A 24,795-nucleotide genomic window follows, 5' to 3' on the forward strand; every position below is an offset into this window, starting at 1 on the left:
CCTCCACCATGAAATGGTGTTATTATGTTTTTAGTAAATCTGATAATCAATGGTGTCTTGGATTTAAGGAAATGTCACAGTTAAAAGATGTATTTTAAAAACAAAATTTGAATCCATTTTTGTAGAAGCCTCCAAAGCCTGTCTATGGATGTCAGTTGACAAGTTCCCAGTCTACGGCAAAATGCCCAGAGGGCAGGGGAAAGAGGCACCTGACAAAGCACCCTCAAGGGGATGGAAATGCCCACAGTTCTCTGACCATCGCTGGCTGCTGTGATTGGTCTGCTCCTAAGGGTGAAGGGCTTAGCCTTAGGCTGCTGCTCCTCAAGAGGAAGGAAACTAAGAGGGGCACCTGGGTGGCTCAGTTGGTTAAGCGTCTGACTCCTGGTTTCCACTCAGGTCATGATCTCACGGTTCATGAGTTTGAGCCCCGCATCAGGCTCTGTGCTGACAGTTCAGAGCCTGCTTGGGATTCTCTCTCCCCTCTATCTGCCCCTACCCTGCTTGCACTGTCTCCCAAAATAAATAAATAAAAACTTAAAAAACAAAAAGGAGGAAATGAAGAGAAGCTGGTAGGGATAAAAATCAAAAGGTCATCCCAGGTGCCCTAGGGACTGGTCTCAACACTGTGGCTTCTTTGTTTTATTGCAAGTGTTGTGATTTCCCACAAGATCAGAGATAGTCATACGCAGATGATAAACCAAAACTAACTTACTAGTCAAATATAAAATCTATTTCTTGTGACTAATTCCACTACTCTGTCTCCCCATGAGTACAGGGGATACTTCGTTTTCTCTTGTAGACAGATAATGGGAGCCGGTAGCAGGGGGAGGAAGGCGGTGGAAAGTGGGCTTTCTCAGGAGTCCCTTTAAAAAGGGTTCCCAAAATGTAAAAGGGGGCCTCATGATGCCTAGCACCTTGGAGGAAAGAGGCTCCTGTTCAGGCCTTCCCTTTCTTTGGGAGGGAACCGAGGTATAATTGAGGGTAGGAGTGTAGGTCAAGAGGAAAAGCATAAAAGCATTAGCTGGAACTTCAACGCAGAAAAAGTTGACATCTGCAAAATGTAAAACTCGAAGAAGGCAAAGATATGTAAATCTAGATGTACTGTTTTGAACAGACATGAAGCAAGGAAGGGACAAGGGGAGGGTCCTTAAGAGAGTTAGTTCTCTCCCAATACCCTGCAACTTTAAAGTCAGTTTCTGAATGTTAGCTCTGAAAGAAAGCAAAAATGTAAAATAGCTTCTAAGTGCACAGTAGGCAAATGATATCCCTTATCTACTTTCAGTTGCTGTGACTTCTTTGTCCAGTAGCCTGTCCAATGGCTGCAATTCAATATATCACTAACCCTCCTTGAGTTCACAGGCCCTCACTGAAAACAGGCTCAGTCTACACAGGCTCCTCGAAGCTCCCTATAAATGAGCCATTCCCTCCTCAATCTTCCCAAAAGACCTTTGCTTATGTATGTCCCAATTGTTTTGCCTTGTTACAAGAATGTGTTTCCATGCAGGTCACTGATCACCCCTTTCAGACTCAAATCATTAAATTAACTCTTTTCCTGAGAGTCCACTGTGTGTCGGCCACGTTATATTAGACAAATATCGAATAAAGCATGACCTCACGGAAATCCATCTAGTGGGAGAGACAGGCTGAAGGCTTTTTGTTCACTATCTCCTACTTTGCACCCCACACTACCCTCCTCATGCCTAGCAGTTACAGTCATGTACAACACTGGCTGCTTCTCCAACTTTAGTGTGGCCTCACAAACATGAGGGAACTGTTAGAAATACAGATTCCTTCCTCCTACCTCTGGAGCTTCTGGTTCATTAGATTGGGGCAGGGCTCCAGAAACTGCAGTTCTAATAATTACCCCCAGGTGATTCTAAGGTGGACCAAACTCTGAGGGGCACTGAAAGTAAGTACTCAACAAATACTTTTCCAGTGAATGATAAATTAAGGGAAAAAATAATAGAGACCTCTTGGCTTGTCCAGTGTACCAGAGAATGGCCTTGTACCATCCTTGTTTGGCTGAGATTTCATAAGGATTTTGGGCTCCAGAATGATCCAGTGGAAAGCACCTGAAACAGCCGCTGAGCCACCAATGCGCCACCCCCAGTTAATTTCTGCCCCTTAGTCCTAAGGCTTAGTGTTGCCTCAAACTAGAGAGATCATTGCCTAAGGCTGCATGACACATCAGGCACCTGAGGCCTCTGGCCTTGGATCAGAAATTAAGCTGTATATTAGAGCAGGCTAAAAGAAAGGAAAGAAACCATGAGCCAGCCTAATTGCTCTGTGCAAACAAAAGATCTGGAGATTGGCCTGGTGCATGGTGTGAAATTCAGGCACCCGATCAAGAGGCAAACTTAGCATATTTGGAATAAACCCCAAACACTATGGCATCTCTAGTTTGACAAATTATTAAGAAAGCAAGATGGATATGAAAGAGTAGGGATAATTTCAGGATGGAGGCAACTATGGATGGGAATATGTGAGCATGAGGGAGAAAGAAAGAAAATCACAGCATCTTCCCATGGAGGGAGCCAGGGCAGGGAGCACTGTAGACCCCAGGCTCCAGTCCAGCCGGCAGGGTGCAGGAGGAAGGCATTTCAGGGTTTAGTGAGAGGACAAGCAATTAATGTAGAGAACAGGCTGCCAAAGGCATCAGCAGAAGCAGCAAACATAATGCATTTTAAAAAACAGTTAGACACACACTCTGAGGAAGAAAACAAGATTACAGAGTACAGTGCTAGTGAGGAAGGTGGGAGGGCCTGTGGTTTGGGGCGCCCAAATGTTCCCCAAATCAGTGTTCTGAATCAGGCAGAAGCAAGGCCAGGAGTTAAGTCAGAGGGCACAGGAGGTGTGCCGAAACTTCTAGTCACAGCTTGCCCTGCACATGGGCACACACATACCTCACTCACACAGGCACACACACACTCATTCTCTCTCTACTGGGGGCAGTTAGAACACTAAATTAGAAATCAGAACATTTGGTTTCAAAACTCACTTCCTACTTCCTATATGCAATGAGACAGGTTTCGCAACTTATTCCACAGACTGAATATGTCCAGCAGATTTAAGAGTAACATTTCAAATCATGTTTGAATATAATATGTATTCTATATATATTCCATTATTCCAGAATCCATTATTCTACTCCCCTTTCAGTCTCTCCCCCACCTCTTTTCCTCCCTACCTTGCTCAAATTCCACTACCATGCTAAGACCCCTCTCTTGACCCTCTCATTTTATTTTACTCACCTGGCAAAACTGCCCAGGTTAAAAAAAAAAAAAAAAAAAGCCAGCTCTCTAGCTACTCCCTGCCTGAAGCTCAGTAATGGAATGTGACCAGAGGAAAATACACACGTTCACTGGTCTCACCTCACCCTCATTGACGCTAACCCCAAGTGGGTCCTGGATGCTGCCCCTGATCAGATCCCCACTCCATTCACCCCCCACTCTCCTCAAAAACTATGTTACACTCTCTCTTCCAACCCCAACCTCTTCCTCCTCCCAGCCTCTGCTGATGACCTTACTACTTATTTCATTGAGAAAACAGAAGCAATAGGAGGAGAATTTCCACAAGTTTCCATTACCTCATCTACCCACATGGCAGCCTCTGCAGTCTTTCCCTCTAGGACTGTGGATGAACCATCGGAGCATGAGCCAAGCAGAACCCTCCCCACCTGTGCTCCAACCCCATTCTCTCAGCTGCTCCACTCACAATCCTCCCTCTCCTATAACAGCAATGATTTTTTATCTCAACTAGATCATTCTGATCAGTCAAGAAATGGGATTTCTTCCACTTGCCCCATCATCTCTGCTTCCCTTTCAAACAAAATGGTCTGTACAATTTTGCTGAGTACCTCAACACAACAGTCTGTACTTACTGTTTCCAATCTTCACCCTTCTCCAATCAAGCCTTCCCTGTTCCTACTCCACTCAAACTGCCCCAGCTCTCGGATTGATCCAGGAGCAGTATTTGACTCAACTGGTCACTTTCTCTTTCTTGCATTCTCTCAACTTGGCCTCCAAGACACCACACCCCCTGATTTCCATCTTTCCTCCCTACTGCTCCTGATTAGTCTTTTTACTTCTACCTTCTCAATTCATCAGAATTGGAACTCAGTTCTGGAACCTCTTCTCTATAGTTAGAGATTCACATCCTTGATGGTTTATCCAGTCTTGTGACTTTAAATACCATCTATACACGGAAAACTCCCAACTTGACATCTCCACCCTAGGCTCTACCCTGAACTCATTTAACCAACTTCCTCTTACACCACCATGTCAAATAAGCATCACAAAGTCTGAGTTCATTTGCAAATTCAAGTTCTTAACTTTCCTCCCAACCTACTTCACCTACAGTCTTCCCCCAAGTTAGTTAATATCAACTCTACCTTTCTTTCTGGTTGTCTTTCCCCATGCATCCAATTCACTAGAGAATATCACAGGCTTAACCTTAAAAAAATATCAGAATCTAGCCACTTTCACCTCCCCCACTGCTACCTCCCTGGCCCAAGTCTCATCATCCCTGTCTTAAATCACTGTAATACTGCTTAACTTGTCTCCATGCTTCTGGCCTTGCTCCTTTATGGTCTATACTCAGCAAAGCAGCTAGAAGGATCCTTTTGAAACATAACTCAGGTCATGTCACTCTTCTTCCCCAAACCCTCCCATTGTTTCCATTGGATGCAGAGTACCAACCAGAGCATTTACAGTGGCCTAGAAGGCTCCACACCATCTGGCTGGCTGTTCTGTCTCCTCCTGACCTGATGGTCTCCTACTTTACCTCTCACTCTACACTCCAACCCACTGGCCTCTTTGTTGTTCTTCAAATAGACCCGGAACGTGTCCATCTCAGCATCTCTGCAGTGGCTGTTCCATCTACCTGGGACACTTTTCCCCAATTCAATACTTCATCGGCTCCAGGTCTTTGCTCAAATGCCATCTTCTCAGCACAGTCCTCCCTGACATCTCAGTTTAAAATTGCAACCAACTTCCTCCTTCTCCACTTTATTTTTCTCCACAACACCTACCACAACAGATATACTGCATGCTTTAGTTATTTATCCTGCATGTATTTCCCAATAGAATGTAAGCTCCATGAGGGCAGGGACTTTTTTCTATTTTATTCTCTACTGCATCCCCAACATCAAGACAGCTCCTAGCATGTAACAATAGATATTTATTAAATAAATGAGTTAATGAATGAATCTATGTAAATAGAGAAAATGTAAATAGAGAAAAGGTGGAGATTTAGAAGAATTTGCTTTGAGTTTAGAAAATAGCTTTCTCCTGCCTGTGCTCTTTCCCCTCCTTGAAGAGTCTGGCAATGTGGCTTGCCCAGCACTTGGGAGGAATTAGGGGAAAGTATCATAGTTCTTTATAAGCACACACACCTTGCCTCTCAACCTTAACAGAAAAGGAGACAGACTAACTTCTAACATCCATTTATCAATCCCTCTGTGGGTAAGACAACTCACAGGTGAACAAACACTAGTATCAGATTCCAAGTGTCATCTGTATTATGGGTCCCAGACACCTGCAAGAACACAGGAAGAGGATAGTGCAGATGGGGTGGGGGGACAAATAAACAAACAATATATTCCAGAGCATGACTGATCCTGGATACAGGAGTCTACAAATTTTATCAACTATATCTGTAATCCTAGGTCAGCTAGTGAACCTTACCATTCTAGCACCACCCAATGATGGCAGGCTCCTTCCTGCCTGCTCTTTGTCAAACAAGTTTTGAGTATGTTCTGCTCCCAGGACACGAAGAGGAGGTAGTGAGAGACTAAAGCAAAGATGAGTAGACACATTCCCTAGTCTCACTGGTTATAGAACCAAAAACATTCTCTATAGATCCCATAAAATCAAAGAAACTTTAGGAAGCTAGAGAATGGCAGTTTTTCATCAACCTTGGATATGGTGTTATTCTTTCAATGTTATTGCTTGGGGAAGAAAGGATGGAAGGAAAGGAGAGGAGAGGAGAGAGGAGGAGAGGAGAGGGGAGGGGAGGGGAGGGGAGGGGAGGGGAGGGGAGGGGAGGGGGATGACGGGCCCCAAATGGAGTCACTTGTGCTAAGTCCCACATCAGCAAACAAGGCTTAACATCTAATCTAATTGTAGTTTCAACCTCTCCCAGCAATGTAACCTTTAACCAGTATTATCTGGAATTACCTGATCAGTATTAGTGAGGTAATCTGACTGATAGAGCCCTCCTTTTCCCCCAAAAGAAGGTGACTTTGCCTGAAACAGTCCATTATTTGTTAGAAACTTTTTTTTTCTACTCCCTTCTACCTATAAAAGCCTTCTCTTTTGCACAGCAATTTGGGGCTTCTTTCTGTTTATTAGATGGGATGCTGCCTGATTCATGAATCATTAAATAAAGCCAATTTGATCTTCAAATTTACTCAGCTGAATTTTGTTCTTTAACAGATTTGGTGGCAGTTATAGGCACTTCTGAGGGCTTTGGGGACAAGAAGAGACACAGGCATGATGCCTGCAAACCTATTTGAGCTCTTTGTCTTTCTCACCATTTCTGAGTGCTGTTGCTAAATGCCCCTTGGTTCTGAGCTCTGATAGCTTTGCATCAAGCTCCAGACCTAACTGGCTTTGAGTCATTTCCATGTTGGGAACTACTGGTAGTTCAGACTGCAGTACTCATTTAACTGGTGGAAACTCGCAGCCCTTGATTTTGTCCCAAGATCTACATGGGAATTGTTAGTGGCAGGTCACAACTCCCCACTTATGTGGAGCCCCAGCCCACAGACCCCATTTGTTGAAGTCTGCTGGTTCTGTCCCTTCCCCAGTCCTTTCATGGTAGGAATTGCTGGTGGTGTGCACAAGGCCTTCTCCTAGCCAACATGCAGTAACATCTCTTGGTTACTGCCACTATGTTAAGGTGCACATGTTCGTTTGTCTTATTTTGTGTAGGCCAACGCTATTGCTAATGGGAATCTTAGAAGCAGCTGCAAAATTGGTGGGCATACATAGAGCATTTAAAAGCTGTTGGAGTACTTACCACATAACCCCAAACTCCTGTTAGGATAAGCTGGTCATAGGACAGGTTAGATAGGCACAAGCCAACCTGCCAACCTCAAGAAAATTTCTGTGCAATGAGGTACACTGTGAAACATGGCACAATCCCCAATCCAGCAGTATATCCCATTTAGGGATTAATTTGTCTCCAATACAACCAAAGGCTTAGCTAAAAAATAAACAAATAATACAAATAGTATCCTTAAATTCCAAAGAGTTGAGTGTGTCACTTTCCAGCACACTAGCTTATTTTATGTCTACAAACTATGGTTCCAGAATATAAATATCTACGAAAATAGCAAAATCTTACTAAAGACCACCTAGAATTACAATGGCCATTATGGGGAATATTCCAATCAGACAAGATCATTCATTTCAGAAGTACACTTGAAAGTAAGGGTTCCAGGGGCGCCTGGGTGGCGCAGTCGGTTAAGCGTCCGACTTCAGCCAGGTCACGATCTCGCGGTCCGTGAGTTCGAGCCCCGCGTCAGGCTCTGGGCTGATGGCTCAGAGCCTGGAGCCTGTTTCCGATTCTGTGTCTCCGTCTCTCTCTGCCCCTCCCCCGTTCATGCTCTGTCTCTCTCTGTCCCAAAAATAAATAAACGTTGAAAAAAAAATTAAAAAAAAATAAAAAAGAAAGTAAGGGTTCCTGAATTAAACAGACTGTAGACCTATTTTAATTGCTATGCAAAAGATTCCAAAGGCTTCTAGATTCTAAAATGGCTTCATTAAAAAAAAAATTTGTTGTATGGCCTCCTGGGTGATTCAGTTGGTTAAGCATTGGACTTCAGCTCGGGTCATGATCTTACCACTTGTGAGTTCAAGCTCCCATGTGGGGCTCTGTGCTGACAGCTCAGAGCCTGGAGCTGCTTCAGATTCTGTGTCTCCAGCTCTCTCTGCCCCTCCCCTGCTCATGCTCTGTCTCTTTCTCTCTCTCTCAAAAATAAATAAACATTAAAAAAATTTGTTGCAAAGGCTAATGAAAAATTAGAGACAGGAGGTACCTAAAATGAGACATGCTCCCCTCTATCCTTCTTTACCTGAGTACTCACAGTCTAATTCCCCAACCAAATTACCTTTCCACTCTGAAGAGGCTACAAAACTGTAAACAAAGTCTGTCAAGTTAGTAGACTCATAGATATCCTCATCTACTCTTGAAGGAGAGCCCCCATATGGCTCCCTCCCGGGATTGATGGGACTCTGAGGAATTTTCTGGTAAACTGCTGTTATTCTCTTAAATAGCAAGAGAATCTAAATTAAAGTTAATGAAAAATCTTGCCAAATTCTGCTAGATATGAAGGCTACAGAGGACATCCTAGGGAAACTGGCAGAAGCCAGCTAAGTGTAAAAATTCTTGCCAGAGTCAGCTCTCTCAGATCTGTTTGTAGGGCCCAGTTGAAAAAGGAGGATAAAATTTCACTTTGTCTCTTTCTTTCCAAATCTAGACTTATTGGTTATTCATCCTTTCTCTCCCAAGGATGACTGCCTCCTTGTCTTGTTCTGTGCCCTAAGAATTTGGCTTGGCTATCTGCCTACCTGAAACATGCAGGCTGTCAGTTCCTTCTTTTGGCTATCTTTGGAGTAACTCTACATCTTGCGAAGATATTATCTTTTGTACTGTCTTTGAGGACACCTCTTGGGTCTATGAGGTTGTTTAATACTGCCAGAAGTTTTACTGTCCGCTGAAATCTGTAAGATATTTGAAATAAATTAGTAACTATGATCAGAAATCTGGCCCAGTTGGAAGCTAATACTCAGAGCCTAATAGCAATATTTTTAGACCTTGTCCCCTAAGTTATATGTACCCAGACGAAAGGAAAAAACATTCCAACACAAGTGAATGGGTATGTCAGTCCTCTGATAAGCAACCAACCTCACCTATTCATTTCAAAAGGCTTGTAGACATTGTACAATTCTGGCCTCGGGAAACAAAAATCTTTGGAGGAACTTAATTTTTTCCCTGTACCTTTGAGGTACAAGTGTCCTACCTGGTCTTCTTCAAGAACTCTTAGCTAGGCCATCTCTTTGAAATGCAAACATCAGGAAGGTAATTCTTACCAAAAGAAGAACAGAAAGGGGAAATGTTATTTTAAAATTTAGGCAAATAAAAATCTTAAGTGTCTTCTGCATAAATACTAATAAAAAGCATTAGCCATCTGAGCAGGTAATCTTAAATTATTCCATCCGCTAGAAAGGTATTTTGGATCCAACCTCTTCTATAACTACTTGACTCATGTCTAAAATTTTAAATGGAAGATATAAGGTCTTTTTGCATCCCTCCATTTATGTGTATCTACATATATGTGTTACACATGTATGATAATTTTCTATCTTGGGATGGTATTACCAAAAACATTTTGTAAAAGAGCTCTATTTGATTGGCCTAAAGAAAATTAAGTGCTTATATGAATCCCGTATTCATAAAATTCTCAGAATTATAATGAAAACTAACCAAATGTTTTTCAGGTTCCCATGATCTCAAATAATCTTTAGTAATTAAACACTAGTTTGTTTGTTTAATTAAATAGACATGTCTTTAAAGTTACCAACATTAAAAATAATGCAGATATACAACTTTTATTCTACCTGGGTTTACTAGTCAAGCAAATTCATATGATTTCTGTTACAAAACTTGTCAGCAAGAAAAATAACTTGGTATGATGAAATTTTCATAAGTGAATTAAGAAGAAGTGAGTTAAGAAGAAGTGAATTAAATAGATGTAAGTGGGATAAAAGTCTTAAGATGTTTTTAATAGTTTCCACAAATCTTTTTTGGTAACCTGAAACCTTAAGATTTAGCCAAGTTAAATTAAATTATGGATAGTCATTAAATATCTGGATCATTTCCAAATAAGATAAAATACTGAAATATTAATTACTGAATATAAGTTTATCCACTTTTGACTTCCTTTTACAGATGAACTAAAGATATTTGGTTCTATTAGTTTTGTGCCGTGCTGAAAAATTTACTATGAGAATGCCTGTGTTTCTAGAAATTATAAAAAAAGTATGTCTGCTAATCCACAAAATGCTAGGGTAAGAAACACCTCATAATTGTTTACTTCTTTATTCTTACTAAAAGGTAAGATTTTTTTTAATGTTTATTTATTTTTGAGAGAGAGAGAGAGAGAGAGCAAGAGAGCACAAACTGGGGAGGGGCAGAGAGAGAAGGAGACACAGAATCTGAAGCAGGCTCCAGGTTCTCAGCTGTCAGCACACAGACCCATGTGGGGCTTGAACCCATGAACCATGAGATCATGACGTGAGCTGAAGTCAAACGTCCAACTTACTGAGCCACCCAGGCGCCTCTACAAGGTAAGATTTTTGACGGTTAAAAATTCTAATATATGTAATTAAAGCCACTAAGGTTGGTAGAATAGGAATCTTTGGAAAGGAATTTTATGCATGGTCAGGACTGGCTAAGATTGGAATGCATTTAATTAAGTGAATGTGTTTTAATATCAAAAGTAAGCTGGTACGAAATTAGAATTTGGTTTTCTCTCTCTTAAAAGAACAAAGTTTTATTGGACTATGGGCCCGCTCTTGATAACATACTGTGAAAAGTTTCTCTTTTTAAGTAATCTGCCTGAACAGCAAAGATTTTGTGTCTTACCAAAATAATTTGCCATGCTTCATGTTATCTTTACAATATGTCAGGTCATTGATTACCTAAGAAAACTGAGTCTTCTCTATTTAAAAGCTAAGTTTTTTCCCCCCAACTACTTAATTTTCTGTAATTGCCTATAAAGTCTTTAAGTGTCACTATGATTAAATGTGTAACTAAGTATTGTTTCACAATGATTTATAATCCAATTTGACTGTTTTAAAACCTTTGATATTTTTGACAAACTTCACAAAATTAAATCCTAAATGAAATTTGTTTTTTGTTTTGTTTTGTTCTGTTTTTTACTTAGAACTATCTTTGGGATTTTTTAGAAGGTCCCTAGAACATCTGAAAAGATTGTTTTCTTATAAAAATGAGATGTTAAACTAATTAGGCTTATTTGATATGCTAAATTACATAGGAAGCACTGTCAAAAAGAAGTAATACTAAGTCCTTATGCTGTATTTGTATAGGGAAATCTTATAAGTGTTCTAGAAACTGTATGAAATTCCTAGAAATCTGATATGTCCTGGTATATAACGTTATCAGTCATAATGTTAAATGTTAAAATGCTGTGTGTGATAGAAATAACCAAATTTCCTTCTTAATTTCATCATGACAAACTCTTATCAGACCTTTAACAATGGACACTTTTGTCATTTATAATAAGCATTTATTGTTTTACTTAGATGCTTTTGCAAAAATGTTCCACAAAGGTGTTTCATCTTCAAAGAGATCCATTGGAAGGACTTTGATTTGGCAAGCACAGGTTCTGATAACTTTAAGATAACAAAACTTAACTAGGTAAGAATTTCTATAACTAATGGAAAAACTGTATTCAAGCAGAATAAGTATTAAGTACATGGGACTGAATAAACCAAGGATAGTTTTTATTCTTTAGTTATAATAGTTTAATTATAATAGTTATGATTCTTTATGACTTTTTGTTTGAAACATTGCTGGTTCTTTAATGTTTTGTTTTTCTAGATATAAGAAAACCTTTTCTTAAGCTACCTATGGCTTACACAATTTGGTAAAGTATATCTTTGTAAACAAAGATGAAACATTTACTTTTTCTCCCTACCCAATTTGTCCAGAAATTGGAAACTCTCCATTATTTTTTCCATGGCAATATAATTAGTTATGTGCACAAGTTCAACAAGAATCCATTCTCTTTGTAAAAGGACACAATGGAAACACTGGTAGTATTCCCAAGGTTTTGATTAGAATGTCATATTTGAGAGAGATGTACAGACTCAGATATGACCACAGACCTTAAGTAACTACTTGGAAAAATCATCCTGATACTTTGCTTATAAGGTTCCTGGCAGCTTTACCAGGTTAATTAAGGAATGTCACTGCCTGGTAGACCCAGGAACATCAAGATCCTTTAAGGGACCTTAAGAAGAGAAGAATTTACCCAAACTACAGGTATTACAGGCAAAATCTATGGCAAGCCCTTGGCTTAGCTTCCTGGCCTCAGAGAATTTTAAGAATTCAGTCTGAGATTTCCTATGAAAAGTTCCAGCATAGCAGTCTTTTAAAAAGCTTATATAGTCAATAACTATTCTTGCTGCACTTATTAAATAATCAGGCCATGTTTAATGCAAACAAAGTAATATTACTATGATTATCTTTGGTTAGAAAACTAGGGGTAATTGTAGAGAAAAAAATTAGTCTGCACCTTTGTAGGTATGAGATTCTAGTCTTGTTAATTGTCTTTGAGGTTTTATTATATACCTATAAACTGGACTGGATCCTGAATTGTTCTAGTTTCCTCAAATATCTGGTTACAACTCTCCAAACTAATGTTTCCAATTAGTTCCCTTCTGATTTGGAATCACTATAAACAGAGACTGTCCTTGAATGTCCTTGAAAGGCATTATACTAGATAGTCCTTACTACCCAGCCAACCTTCAGGAATTTATTTTTTTTTAATATAATTTATTGTCAAATTGGCTAACATACAGCGGGTAAAGTGTGCTCTTGGTTTTTGGGGTAGATTCCTGTGGTTCATCGCTTACATCAAACTTCAGGGATTTAAACCTTGAATATACACCTCACAGCTGAAGAAGGTCCACCTAACATCTGGTCCTGTACACCAGTTAGAGACCTCAAAATCAAATTGATGAGAAAGAGACCACCCAAGATGCTGGATCAAGACTTCATACTTTAACTAAACATGAAACTCTTCTTTTCTTTCTTTCCTTAGTTCTGGCGTTGGTCTTGAAAGATAATGCCATCATCTGTATCTCCTAGGCCATTGCTAAGAGAAGTGATCTTTCAGACAGCTAGAATTGTCATTGAAAACTCTAATTTGTCCATTAACAGTGCCTCCTTAGTGGGAATGGTTTGTGCCCCAAGAGAATTTATCTTTGTCTGTAGTGGTTATCATTCACAGCCTAAGAATGCCTAGATAGCTGGTATATAACTGGGCAATACCTTTTAGGCTATCTAACTGTGCCCCTACTTTTTCACTAATAGACTGTGCTACTTCATTGGTCAACTCCCCTGAATATACAAGATTGAGTTAGAAAAGACCTACCAGGAGGTGTTTTATGACTCAGGATTTGCTTCTTTTGTCAGCTTTCTACTTCCCTGGTTAGGAGTAAGTACAATGAGGCTCTGGTCAAGAAACTCTCCTTAACTCTTGAAAGTTAAGATTCTGCTGGTAAAGCAACAGCTGCCCAACAAAGGTCCTTAGACTCTCTGGCCAAAGTTTTTCTTGATAATAGGGCAGCCCTAGATTGTCTTAGCTGAGCAAGAAGGTGTCTGTGCTGTGGACAATACCACTTGCTGAACTAGACTAACACTTCTAGGAAAGTTGGAACTTAGCTATATAAGATCACTGAACTTGGCTTAAGAAAGTGACTCCTTCAACAGGGTATTTCTTTGATTTATTGGATTTTGATTGGTTTGAATCTTGGGGACCATCGCTCTAAAGTACACTCTAGACATTGGTAACTATCCTGCTTATATTAGTAGTAGTAGTAGTCTCCCTGGCACACTATATTCTCTCAAAAGCTTTAGATGCAAAATAATAGCCATGAACCACCAAGCAAATAATCTCCCTAAGACCAGAAATGCCAGAAAAGGAACAAAGACAATGACTGAAGTCAAAACTGAAGTTTTGGCCTATAAATACCATTGAGATTCAGGGAAAAAAAATCAGGACCTGTGAATATCATATAGAGGACCAGTAAAAGCTATAAGAACTTCAGGGCAGCAGCTGCAAGTGGCACTAATGCTTTAAATTTTCATCACACCTTTCAGTTAATTCTGAATCACAATTCTGATCAAAAAGGGGGAATTGTTAAAGAAAAAGAGAGAGGAGGAGGAGGAGGAAGAGAAGGAAGGAAGAAAGGAAAGGAAGGGAGGGAGGGAGGGAGGGAGGGAGGAAGGAAGGAAGGAAGGAAGGACGGACCTCAAGTGGAGTCACTTGTGCTGAGCCCCACATCAGGAAATAAGGTTCATTATATAGTTTCAGCTTCTCCCAGGAATGTAATTTTTAACCAGTGTATCTAGAATTACCTGATCAGCACTAGTGAGGTAATCTGCCTGACACAGTCCCACCCTGCCCCCAAAGGAAGGTGACCTTGTCTGAAACGTTCCACTCTTTTTAGAAACTTCTGTTTTCAGCTCTTGTCTGCTTATAAAAGCCTTCCGTTTTGTACAGCTCCTGGGAGTTCCTTTCTATTTGCTAGATGGGATACTGCCTGATTCATGAATCATTGAATAAAGCCAACTTGATCTTCAAATTTACTCAGCTGAATTTTATTTTTTAGCATTGGGCATAACACACTTGAACAAAATCTACAGGCAAAAAGTGAATAACTGTTAACTATTTAACAAATATTGACTATGTGCATCTGGAAGCAGGCAACTTAAAACAGAGCCATAGGCTGTTATAGACCAAAGAACTGAGACACGAGGAAGACTCAGAAAGCATCCAGACTACAAGTTCCCTCTTCTTACAAAAAAACAGTAAAGTCTGTAAAAAATCTCTTCTCCCACAGCAGCACAGAGCATCCTATTCAGTCATAACAGATACAGCTGGCATACCAGGAGAAAGGGCATGTCTCCAAGAAATTTGCACACCTGCATGAGTTTATCAACACCCAGTGAGAAGAGAAATAGCTCAAGCTATGGAAATATAGATGAAAAATAATGGACTTTAAGAACAGAGGTTTCAGTAACTGCAGACAGAGACTGGGAACCTCTGCAATATGTATATTAGTCCTGGTAACACAAACAGCAGACAAAACAAAACCAGATATACAACACAGAAATAAGACTCAGACCAGATCCGTAGACAACCAGTTCTCAGGGTCACATCCAATCCAGGTGACCAATGTTGGAAGTTAATACAAGAGCCACAGTAGCATTTATAGAATGAACTCCACTGATCAGAGAGAAAATATACTGTACTGAAGAATACCTATCCAGGTTAGGAGAAATAAAATGAATTAAACTAGTAAGAATAGGGGAGGATTTGCAAGTTGAGGAGACCTTCACAGAGACAGTCAAAACAGGAAGAAGCAGCCAGCAGGATTGTAGACTGCTTTGCATTCTTTCTACCACAAGAGGGAGGGAAGCCAAGAATACAGTTGGAGTTTGACCAAGCAGAGTTGAAATTTTGGTAGACTAAATTGAGCAAGCATGACACCAAGTTGCCCTGACAAGAAGAACCCTCCCAGCCCCTTACAAAAATGTATTATCATGAGAAAAGCTATATGCAAATGAAGTTAAAAGTAACCAGCAGCAGAGTACACAAGGTCATAGGAGGCATTAGGGAAGAGTCTGTGTAGCAGAAAAGGGATGCAAACAGGATGAAACACTTAAATTGTATCTAAAACGGCTAACCTAGGTCCATATGCTTGAGAGAACTTCTGTGTACCGTGTAAATCTGAAGGTTCTAATAACTGGTTTGAGCATAACTGGCGCCAGTATATCTTACATATTTGTTGCCATCATGGAATAGAAGAGGTGCTGGACAGGGAAATAGGAGCCCCCCTGTTCCTTGTGGCCTAAGTGAGAAAATCCACCAATGGGGTGAATTGAACCTTCCCAGAATGAGTGGCAGGAAGGGGAACCAACAGTTACATTTGCATCTTATTGGTGATGGCGGTGATAATGGCAGAGAGAGATTTTCTACACACAGAAACCTATGTATATGTATTACCTATATTTATAATACTGAGTTTATTAGTTGTGCATGGTTAATTCCATTGTGTGCAACCACTGCTAATAGCTATGTAAAATTCTGTCATTACCAAGTCTCGAGTTAAAATAAAAAGAGGACAAATACTCAGGAAATGCTGAGTTGGCTATTTCTTGCAATTTTTTCAGCCAACATCTTTCTTGGGCATCTCTCATCACACTTACAATGTATAGGAACACTGAAATGAATGATAAATGAATTAGGCTGTATTATTTATCTTCCTCTCTCCCTGACCCCCTGATCTCCTCTCCAAGCTGAATGGTTGGATTGGGATAAATTAAAAGCATGTGTGATGTAACTCCACTGTGTATGATGTAACTCTACCTCTCCCCAGCACCATGAAGAATGGACTACTCTGAACCTGCTCTTCCAGTAGCAGACAATGCTAACGCCAGGATGAGCATCCAGCTTCTGTAACAGAGTTCTGCCTGGGTCATTCTTCATGCCCCAGTTCCCTGCTCAACTGACGCCCAGCCTTTGCTGGCTCTTTCTTCCTAAGGAGCCAGACCTTGTCCTTGTTCCACTGGCTGAAAAATGGGTGTCTTTTTTATCCAGTTTCTCCTGAATCAAGGTATAGTTACCCACCTATGACTATCACCTCTTCCTGTGGATTCCTGGCTCCCTGCCCCTAAATATAATGTTTTGGAAAGTAACTTCATTTCAAAGTGGACATACGTTCATTCTGCCCCATGAGCAGCAAGCTACTTTTGGAAATCAGCCCCACAACTCAACTAATTCCCTCAACCCTTGTTTTTCAGCCACAGGGGGTAGCAGGAGGTCAGTAAACTGAAATTCGGTGGCGACAAACTGGAAGTCAGAGGGAGTGTGAGTCTGTGGTCCTGAGAGCCCGTGTAATGAAAGGTTTCAGAGAATTAGCATCTTGACCTCTTTTCCTCCCTGCTTCCTCACTGGACCAAAACTAGAGAAGAGGGCAAGATCATTGTCTCTGTGTGACCTCCATACCTGTGTTATACAGGTAACTGGAGACAAATGGGAATTTAAAGAGAGCACCATGAAAGCAAGCATCATAGCACCCTTTTTCCCTCCACATTTCCCTAGTACCTAGTACAGTGCTTGGCATATAGTAGACACTCACTTAATTATTTGTTGAATGAATGAATGAACAAAGGATCTAATGCAAATGACTGGTCATTCTTCAGCTGTGTTCATACTTGTCTCAGCACTATTTGAGCCCTGGCTCAGGAGGACCAACGGATCACACCTGTATGTTCAAATGCAACACTTCTCCTTCTAGGCTTTCAATGCATTTATCACATCACTTAGGTGAGTCTACACATATAATTGAAATGCATCACTCCCAGAGCCCCAAAATGACACCAGCCACTGTGGGGCCAGTGCAGAGATGCCTGGCTAATCTGAGTGACATGGCCTAAAGACATCCTTCATATCTCAAATAGGGAACAACTATACTCATCAGTCTCTTCTCCCTTCCCTCCCTCCTGCTACCCCCCACAACTGGTGAGAATTTCAGAATGTCCTCAAGGTGTTTCTAGGTCACAAATAACCCTTAGGCTTGCTGGGCATAAGCTTGTCTTTGGGACTTCTTCACTGCCCTTTAGAGCTTTAGCATAACAGCCTGTGGCTCTATTCTGTAAACCCCAGGCCTGAATTGCTCACCTGCATGGAAATGGATCTAGGTTGGTAAACATTTACTAAACACCCACTACAGGCCTTACACAAATCCTGGCTCTTCGGGCATTACAATCTGGTTGAGTCTCTCCTGGGACATAGCACTTCCTTTCCCTCCAGTGTGGATTATATCTAGAGATCCACAAAAGTGAAACCAAAGACAAAGCACAAAAACAAAAGCAAAGGGTGTTTTTGTGTAAACTATACTGTGCCCCACACAGTAAGTTTTATACAGATGGAATCAGGTTAAAAGGAAACAGAGGGCACCTTAGGGTAAAGGCAGCCTGTGAAAGTAGAGATAAGAGGCATGATCATTCCAAAGTACCTGCTTCAGGGTGGGCTGGCTGGATTCATATGAGAGTACAGACCTTGTAAGCACCTGTACAAAGGCAACCTACCCAAACTGTTTTGCCCACTTAGGTTCCCTTTGCATCAAAGCACACACCTCCCCGACCCCTGTCATTTTAGAACTTGAACTTTGCCCATGCCTTTCATAACTTGTTAAAATAGGACTCTGAGAGGCAGAAGATACTTCAGTGGTCACCCTGTCTAACTTGTGTCCCATGCAGGAGTACCTTGCCATCCCTGACAGGCAGTTAGGCAGCTTTGTCTTATGCACTAACTCAGAACCTTCCAAACATACCCGATCATATGAATCACTAGAATCACTTGTAAAAAGTATAGCCCACTAACGATTCAAAACTACACAAGATCAACACCTGCATAAAAGGGCCCGTGAACCTGAATTTTTAACAAGCATCCCCAGTGAGTCTTACAATTAAGCATGTTTCTTATGTGCATATAATGCAGTGGTTCTTGACAGTAGCTGCATATTACAATCAGCTAGGAAGTTTAAAAAAAAAAAATCAATGATGGGCCTTTACCCCTAGCCATTCCTACTTAATTTGTCTGGAGTGAAGCCCAGAAGGTATAAATTTTTAAAGCTCCTAGCTGATTCTAATCTGCAGCCAGGGTTGAGAACTACCGTAATATCTTTCCAACCTGATGGTAAACTCTTTGAAGCAACCAAGAAATCTATACCTTTTGGTACTCTTCACTGAACCCCACCACCATGTTGAACCTGTAGTAAAACATACTCTATCACTGCTAAGTTGATCTGATATAACTAGCTTTGTTCACCCATCCAATGGGATGTAGCTTCCTAACTCTGCTGAGAAACTGTATACTTCCACTCAGCAAGAGGCCAGACAACAGGATACGAAGTGCTATGACTTCTCACAGTTGAGTCCAGCCCCACCATCCCCACCGCCCCCACGCACACAAACTGACATATACACAGACATATCCCCAGCCTTCCCTTTCCCCAGACTAACCAGTCCAAACAATGCCAGAAGCCTCATTCTAGGGCTCTTCCCTCTGGATCCAGCCCCCTGCCAGCTCTACTCACATTGTACAGCACGGTGGTCCATCCTTCCATGGTGATGCATTGGAAGACAGTCAGCACAGCAAAAAGGATGTTATCAAACTGGGTGATCCCATCGTTGGGGCCAATCCAGTCCTTGCATTCATAACCAGCTGGGCAGCCCTGCACACCACATGGGTGAGGAGGGTCAAATCCTTCTAGAATGCCTGCAGACACATTCAGAGGGTAGGGGATAAACCACATATTTTAGCATGACCTGGAAATGACCCTCAGGAAGCCACAAACACTCAATTCTATTTCTTTGTCTCGGGCTCCCACCTCTGGCTTCTTTATACCTCACAGCTTACATACTGTGTGTTCATCCCAGTGCTTCCCAGCTTCCTCTGAGGCCACATGGCCTTCACTTTCTTCAGGCTACATCCTCTACCCTTGCCTGAGTACCACAGGCATGGACAGACTGGATCACATAGAACAATCTGAGGTGAAGGCAGAATCTTCCTGATTTTCCAACTTCAGACTCAGTACAGACCCTGAGTTCTTCTCGGGTTTCTTGGGGACAATTATAAACTAAGTCCCTTCAGTGGGTCTCAACTCCTTGTTTTTCTGGCCTAAGTTCCTGGTCTTGAATAAGAAAAAAACAAAACAAAACAAAACAAAACAAAACTCCCAAGGTAGAAGGTGTCCTTTGAAGACTTAAAAACAAAACAAAACAAAGCAAAAACTAAAAACCAAAACCAACCAAACAAACAAACAAAAAAATCCACATGATACTAAATTGGGCTTCTTCAACCTCTCCCTGACCCCCTTTCCTGCTAGGGTATTCTACTGGACTTGAAAAGAACAAATAAGATGCAAAGAGGTATGGATTTGAGGTCTGTGAACCCTGCAAATTTCACAAGCACCCCTGGCAAGTCACACTCAGAGCTCTCTCAGCTTTTCCACACTGTGTGTGGGTCACAGCAGGGAAGGAGGAAGGTCATGAGGTGGATCATGGAGGGAAAATGTCTCCACAGACCTAGAGAGACCCAAGTCTGACTCTGGGCTCCAAGGCCCACCTGGCCTGTGGGCCAAAGAGGCTATTGTACAAAGGGTATTTCTTCAGACAGGTGGTTTTTGACAGTCAGTCTGATAGCCTTCTACCATGGGATGGGGGAACTGAAACCTCCTGTTTGAAATCCTCTGACTGCAAACTTAAGAGGTCATTTGCTGTGCAATATCAGTGTCCTCTGGGGATCCTTAGTCTAGGCTGCTTGTGCCTCAAAAAGCTGCTGACTAGGAAGTTTGTGATTCTAATCCCAGGGCTGGGATAGAATATACTTTTCCACTCAGTCCCCCAATGACCTGAAATTACTCCAATGACCAGAGGGGAGAGGAAGGAAAGAAGGAGAAGGCAGGGAACAACAATCCTACCTGAACTGTTCGTGAAACATGCCCGGTGCAACTTCCCACTGTAGAACTCCAAGCCAATGATGGCAAACATCAAGATGGCAAAGAAGAGCAGAAGGCCAATTTGCAGAAGAGGCACCATGGCCTTCATGATGGACTTCAACACAATCTGTAGGCCTAGAAGGAAAGGAAGAGAATGACAAATGGAGCCTCCTCGAGCACCACGTGATATAGGAGGCTCCCTTTACTCTCTTCTAGGAGGAGAGGGGCAAGTCTTTGAGGGAAAAGAACCACTGGTCTTAAGACAATGAAGACAATTTGCAAAGGGACAACCAGAGCAAGTTGAGCCGAAGACTGCCATCACTACTTCCCCTGGAATCAATTCCATGTTCCTTCTCACCATTCCCTGATCCTTTACATGCCTGTTACTCCTCCCTTATTTGTTTCCCCCATGTTCTTTCTGCTTATCTCTTATAAACTTATTAGAACGTGCTTCTTTCCTAAAGGAAATTAAGCCTGGCCTTGCTAGGCTCTAAATCTTATGAGAGCAAAGACAAAGTTTACCTCCCCCACTACTCTACCTGAAACCTGGCTTTCCATCCACTGTTTTAGGATAACAATTAGTACAATCACTATTCACAAAATACCATATACTTTGACCCAGAAGTTGTACTTCTAAGATCCTAGCCTAAGAAAATAATACCTCAAATAATAATTTGAATAAGATTTAAGAAAAGAGATGTATGTCGCTGCGCTATTTCTAGTGGGGGGAAAATGAAAATAATCTAATGTCCAGTAGAAATGACTAAATAAGTCATCTTGTATAAGATGGGCTATAGTACAGACTTTTTAAAATATATTTTTGAGGAATTTTTAGTGTCAGGAAAAGCAAATGCTTATATGATAGGATCCAAAAGTATACACACAGTATGATCACAATTATGTTAAAAATGCACAGGAAAAAATGAATTAAAAAATAGGATAATGAGGGTGTTTCCTTTTCATTTTACATATATTTTTTTACTTTGAAAATTTTCTCCAAAGATCTTCCACTATCTTTAAATTCTGGAAAAAAAAGTTGCTAAGTTTTAGAGTGAAATGTTTTGCCAGATTGCTGCATCCCCATTCTTTTTTACCACTGGAGAAATAGCTTCCTGTTTATCATTTCAGGAAAGCCATTAACAGAGGAGAAGGAAGAAAGGCAAGTGCTCACTAGGTATCCCTGACACGAGCTTCAGGGGCCTCAGGACACGCACAGCCCGAAGGGTCCTCAGGTCCACATGTGTGTTGAAGTGGGTTCCTGCTGTAGCCAGGATGCTGCAGATGGAAACAAAGAAGGTCAAGGTTATCACCGTCTGGCTTTCTCCTCCTGTTCCATGGGGGAAGCTGGGTTGAAGAAGGATCAGCCTGGAAAGTACACAAAGCTGATGCCAGCTGCGTGTGGGTGCACCTGAACTGGGGTGAATCATCAGTGGTTCCGACTGAAATTATATTTAGCCACATCTGGGTTTTACTTTGCAAAGAGGGAAAACTCGTCATTACATCAGAATCCTGGTTCCCAATCATGAGTAAAATACAAGCTCTCTAGCATCTATCCCATTCCTGCCTCCAAACTTTGCCCCCTCCTCTCCTCTCTATCCCTCACCAACCTCCTTTCTCCCTTTCCAAACTCCTGAGGCCCCAGGATTTTTTATATCAGAATTCGTAGGTTCCCCTGTCTCCTGGCTACTTCAGGGAATTTCCCTGGATCAGCTGCAGTAAAGGAGTAACTCACTCTTGTTCACTTTGGCAATCAAGAGTTTTTACCAAACAAATCAATCACACTGATGCTATAACTATGAGTGTTCTATAGCTATAATGTGCAAACTGGATATTACGTCCAACACAAATATTAATAATACTATTTTTGCAACTTTGTCTAATTTTAGTCTTCTTTCTGTGGAATAGTACCTGTCTTCCCTCCCAACCTCTCCATGACAATTTCATCTGTCTGGAGCCATGGGCAAATAAGTCACTCAGAAAACTGAGTTTTCTACATAGTCAAAGGGTGGCAGGAAGAGTTTATGTCATTTAATTATTTTTGGATGAAATATTTCCTTCAATACTTGAAATCTAACTTGAATGAAAGGTTTATGCTGTACACCTCTAGAAAGCAGCTAGAGTATCGATGGGTACAAATGACACAGATCCAAGACTCTACAATTGTGAGCAATAACTTTGAAACAAGCCATGCTGCCCAAGAACAGGGGGACTGTTCATGTGGTAGTACACTTCCCAACATTAAACGTACTCAAACACAGACTGTAGAACTTTCTATTAGGAAGTTTAAAATGTTCCAACATTGGTTGAAGGTTATCTAAAAAACCAGTAGAGATTTCTCTCAACTTTAAGACTATAATCCTACATTAACCCAACCTCAAGATAAGAACCAGAAAGAAACTCTACTTGCATAAAAGATCTCAGGAGCTAGGCAAGCTTCTCAGGTCTTCTCTACCTCTCCTGACCCAAACTTCCATACTGCCCTCTGAAAAAAAGGGATTTAGAGGAGCCACATCTCTGATGCTGCTTTTGACTCTATCTGCCAATGCCAAAGAGAGAAATTAGGGAGGGAAGTGATATTATTTCCAATAAGTAGGGAAAACCTGAAGAGAAAAGAGAGCAGAAGAAATGTGGAAAATGGGACTGAAAAATAAAACAGGCAAAGAAGCAAATAAAGGCAAGAGGAGACAGACAAACCTCAAGGCTAAGCATAGTGATAGAGAACCAGAACCCCAGGAAAACGGGATCATTGTTCCGCTGAATCCACTAACAGAGGAAGAAGCACCATACTCTGAGTCTTCTGAGGTGCATTGCACAAGGGAGACAGCTCTCCCTATGGTTTGCTCTGTCTTACAAACGCGGTGGGGAGAATCCGCCCTGTTCAGAAACCAGAGTTTTGTTTCCAAGGATACCCAGATACACACGAGATGCTCTTTCATATCATAAGAAAGAGCTACTGAAAAGGAAAATTTCCTCCCCAACCCTGAGCTGAAGGAGGTGTATTTCAGAACATGGAGGTAGAGTCCAAAAGACAAAATTAAAAAGCAAGAAGGCACAAGTGTAGAGAGAAATAAAACTGGTAGAGGGGAGGGAGGATAAGAGGACAGGGAAGTGAATGGTGAAAGGAAACAGGGACATGAAAACAGGAAGGAAATAAGAAGAAATAAAAGCTTGTGGAGAAGCAAATGTCAGATAAATAAGAATTCTCATGTGGGAAAGAAAATAACAGTGAAGCTAATTTGAAAGAGAGAGAGGCAAAAATATGGCATTTGTCGCCAGAGGCTTGAGTAGTGACCCACAAGACACATCCATGCTCTTTTCACCAAGTGTAGCCCTCAGCTGAACAAACCTGCCCCCCAAGTCATCTATGCTGCCCCAAACTTTAGCCAGGACTGTGCTGCCTGGGGCCCATGCTCCCCCCAGCCCTTGGAATTTTCTTTTCCTTCATCCTACCCTTTGACCTTGGGTTCTGTCTTAGCCTCCTCATAAACTAGGTCTTTAGCTCATGCCCATTGGCCAATGGCTGCTTCCTAGTGTTCACATCATGTTTGAGGGTAGGAGTTCCTGTCCACCTGCTAGAAGTAGGGGCAATGGAATTCTTAGGGGGTAAAGATAATTGAGGAAAAAGTCCCCATAGAATTCTGTGTCCACTGCCATCACTGTCCTTACCACATCTTAGAGAAATTCTCTGTTTTCTCTGGTTTCTCATCTGTCTCTCCCACAAGATCCAAAACACCTCAAGTGGAGGCACTGTCCTCCCCATCTCTATCCCCACACGTAGCCCAGGGTCTGGAAAGTTAAAAGGTGCTCAATGAATACTTGATGGATTGAACTGCACTGATGAAGGTAGTAAATGTGTTGAAGCAGAAACCAAAAGGAAAGAAGTACCAGAGAAACCCTAGAGTTTACCAATGATAACGGCAGGTGGCAAGCCAGGATGCTGTTCCAACACATGCCTGTTGGAGCACATGTACCAGAAATCTGTCCCTGAGCATTTTAGAGTCTAATAAGGATCTTCCAATATAGTTTAGGACTCCTGCTCTCAAGGAGATCCCACAGGACAGGATCTGCTCAGGAAGAGAGTTAGAGAGGGAAGGAAGAAGACTCAAAATGTAAAGACCTGCCCTTCAGCAAAGCCTCAGTGCTAAAGTCTATACGCTCGGCAAAACTCTGGGCCTCAGATGTACGCAGGAGGTTCAGGGCAAGTCCACAGTAGGAAACGGCCCAGGTCCTCAGTCTGGTGGAAGTGGACAGACACAGAAATGAAATAATTATAATTCACCATGAAGAGTGTCATAACAGAGATGTTTACAAAGTGTTCCAAGAATGGGAACACTGCAGGAACACACATAGGGCTCACTATCTACTAGCATCTTTCACATACGTTATCTCATTAAATTCTCAAACATACCCTGATATTACTACTGTTTCCACTTCATAGAAGAGGAAATCGGGACTTCGAAAAAATTATGCT

At 41.4% G+C, this 24,795-nt stretch overlaps 1 protein-coding gene across 4 annotated transcripts in view; it reads right to left on the minus strand.

Annotated features, from left to right (window-relative positions):
* The window catches only part of CACNA1E (calcium voltage-gated channel subunit alpha1 E), a 497,518-nt gene that overhangs the window by 207,430 nt on the left and 265,293 nt on the right, over positions 1-24,795 (minus strand). For all 4 annotated transcript variants that reach the window (XM_043568526.1, XM_043568524.1, XM_043568525.1 and 1 more), the window contains exons 6-8: positions 21,496-21,599; positions 20,307-20,459; positions 18,921-19,102 (exon numbers count right to left, since the gene is read on the minus strand). In XM_043568526.1, coding sequence (XP_043424461.1) covers positions 18,921-19,102; positions 20,307-20,459; positions 21,496-21,599 — 439 coding nt within the window. The remainder of the gene's footprint in view (positions 1-18,920; positions 19,103-20,306; positions 20,460-21,495; positions 21,600-24,795) is intronic.

This window comes from Prionailurus bengalensis, chromosome E4, assembly GCF_016509475.1.
Source record: "Prionailurus bengalensis isolate Pbe53 chromosome E4, Fcat_Pben_1.1_paternal_pri, whole genome shotgun sequence".
Lineage (NCBI taxonomy): Eukaryota > Metazoa > Chordata > Mammalia > Carnivora > Felidae > Prionailurus > Prionailurus bengalensis.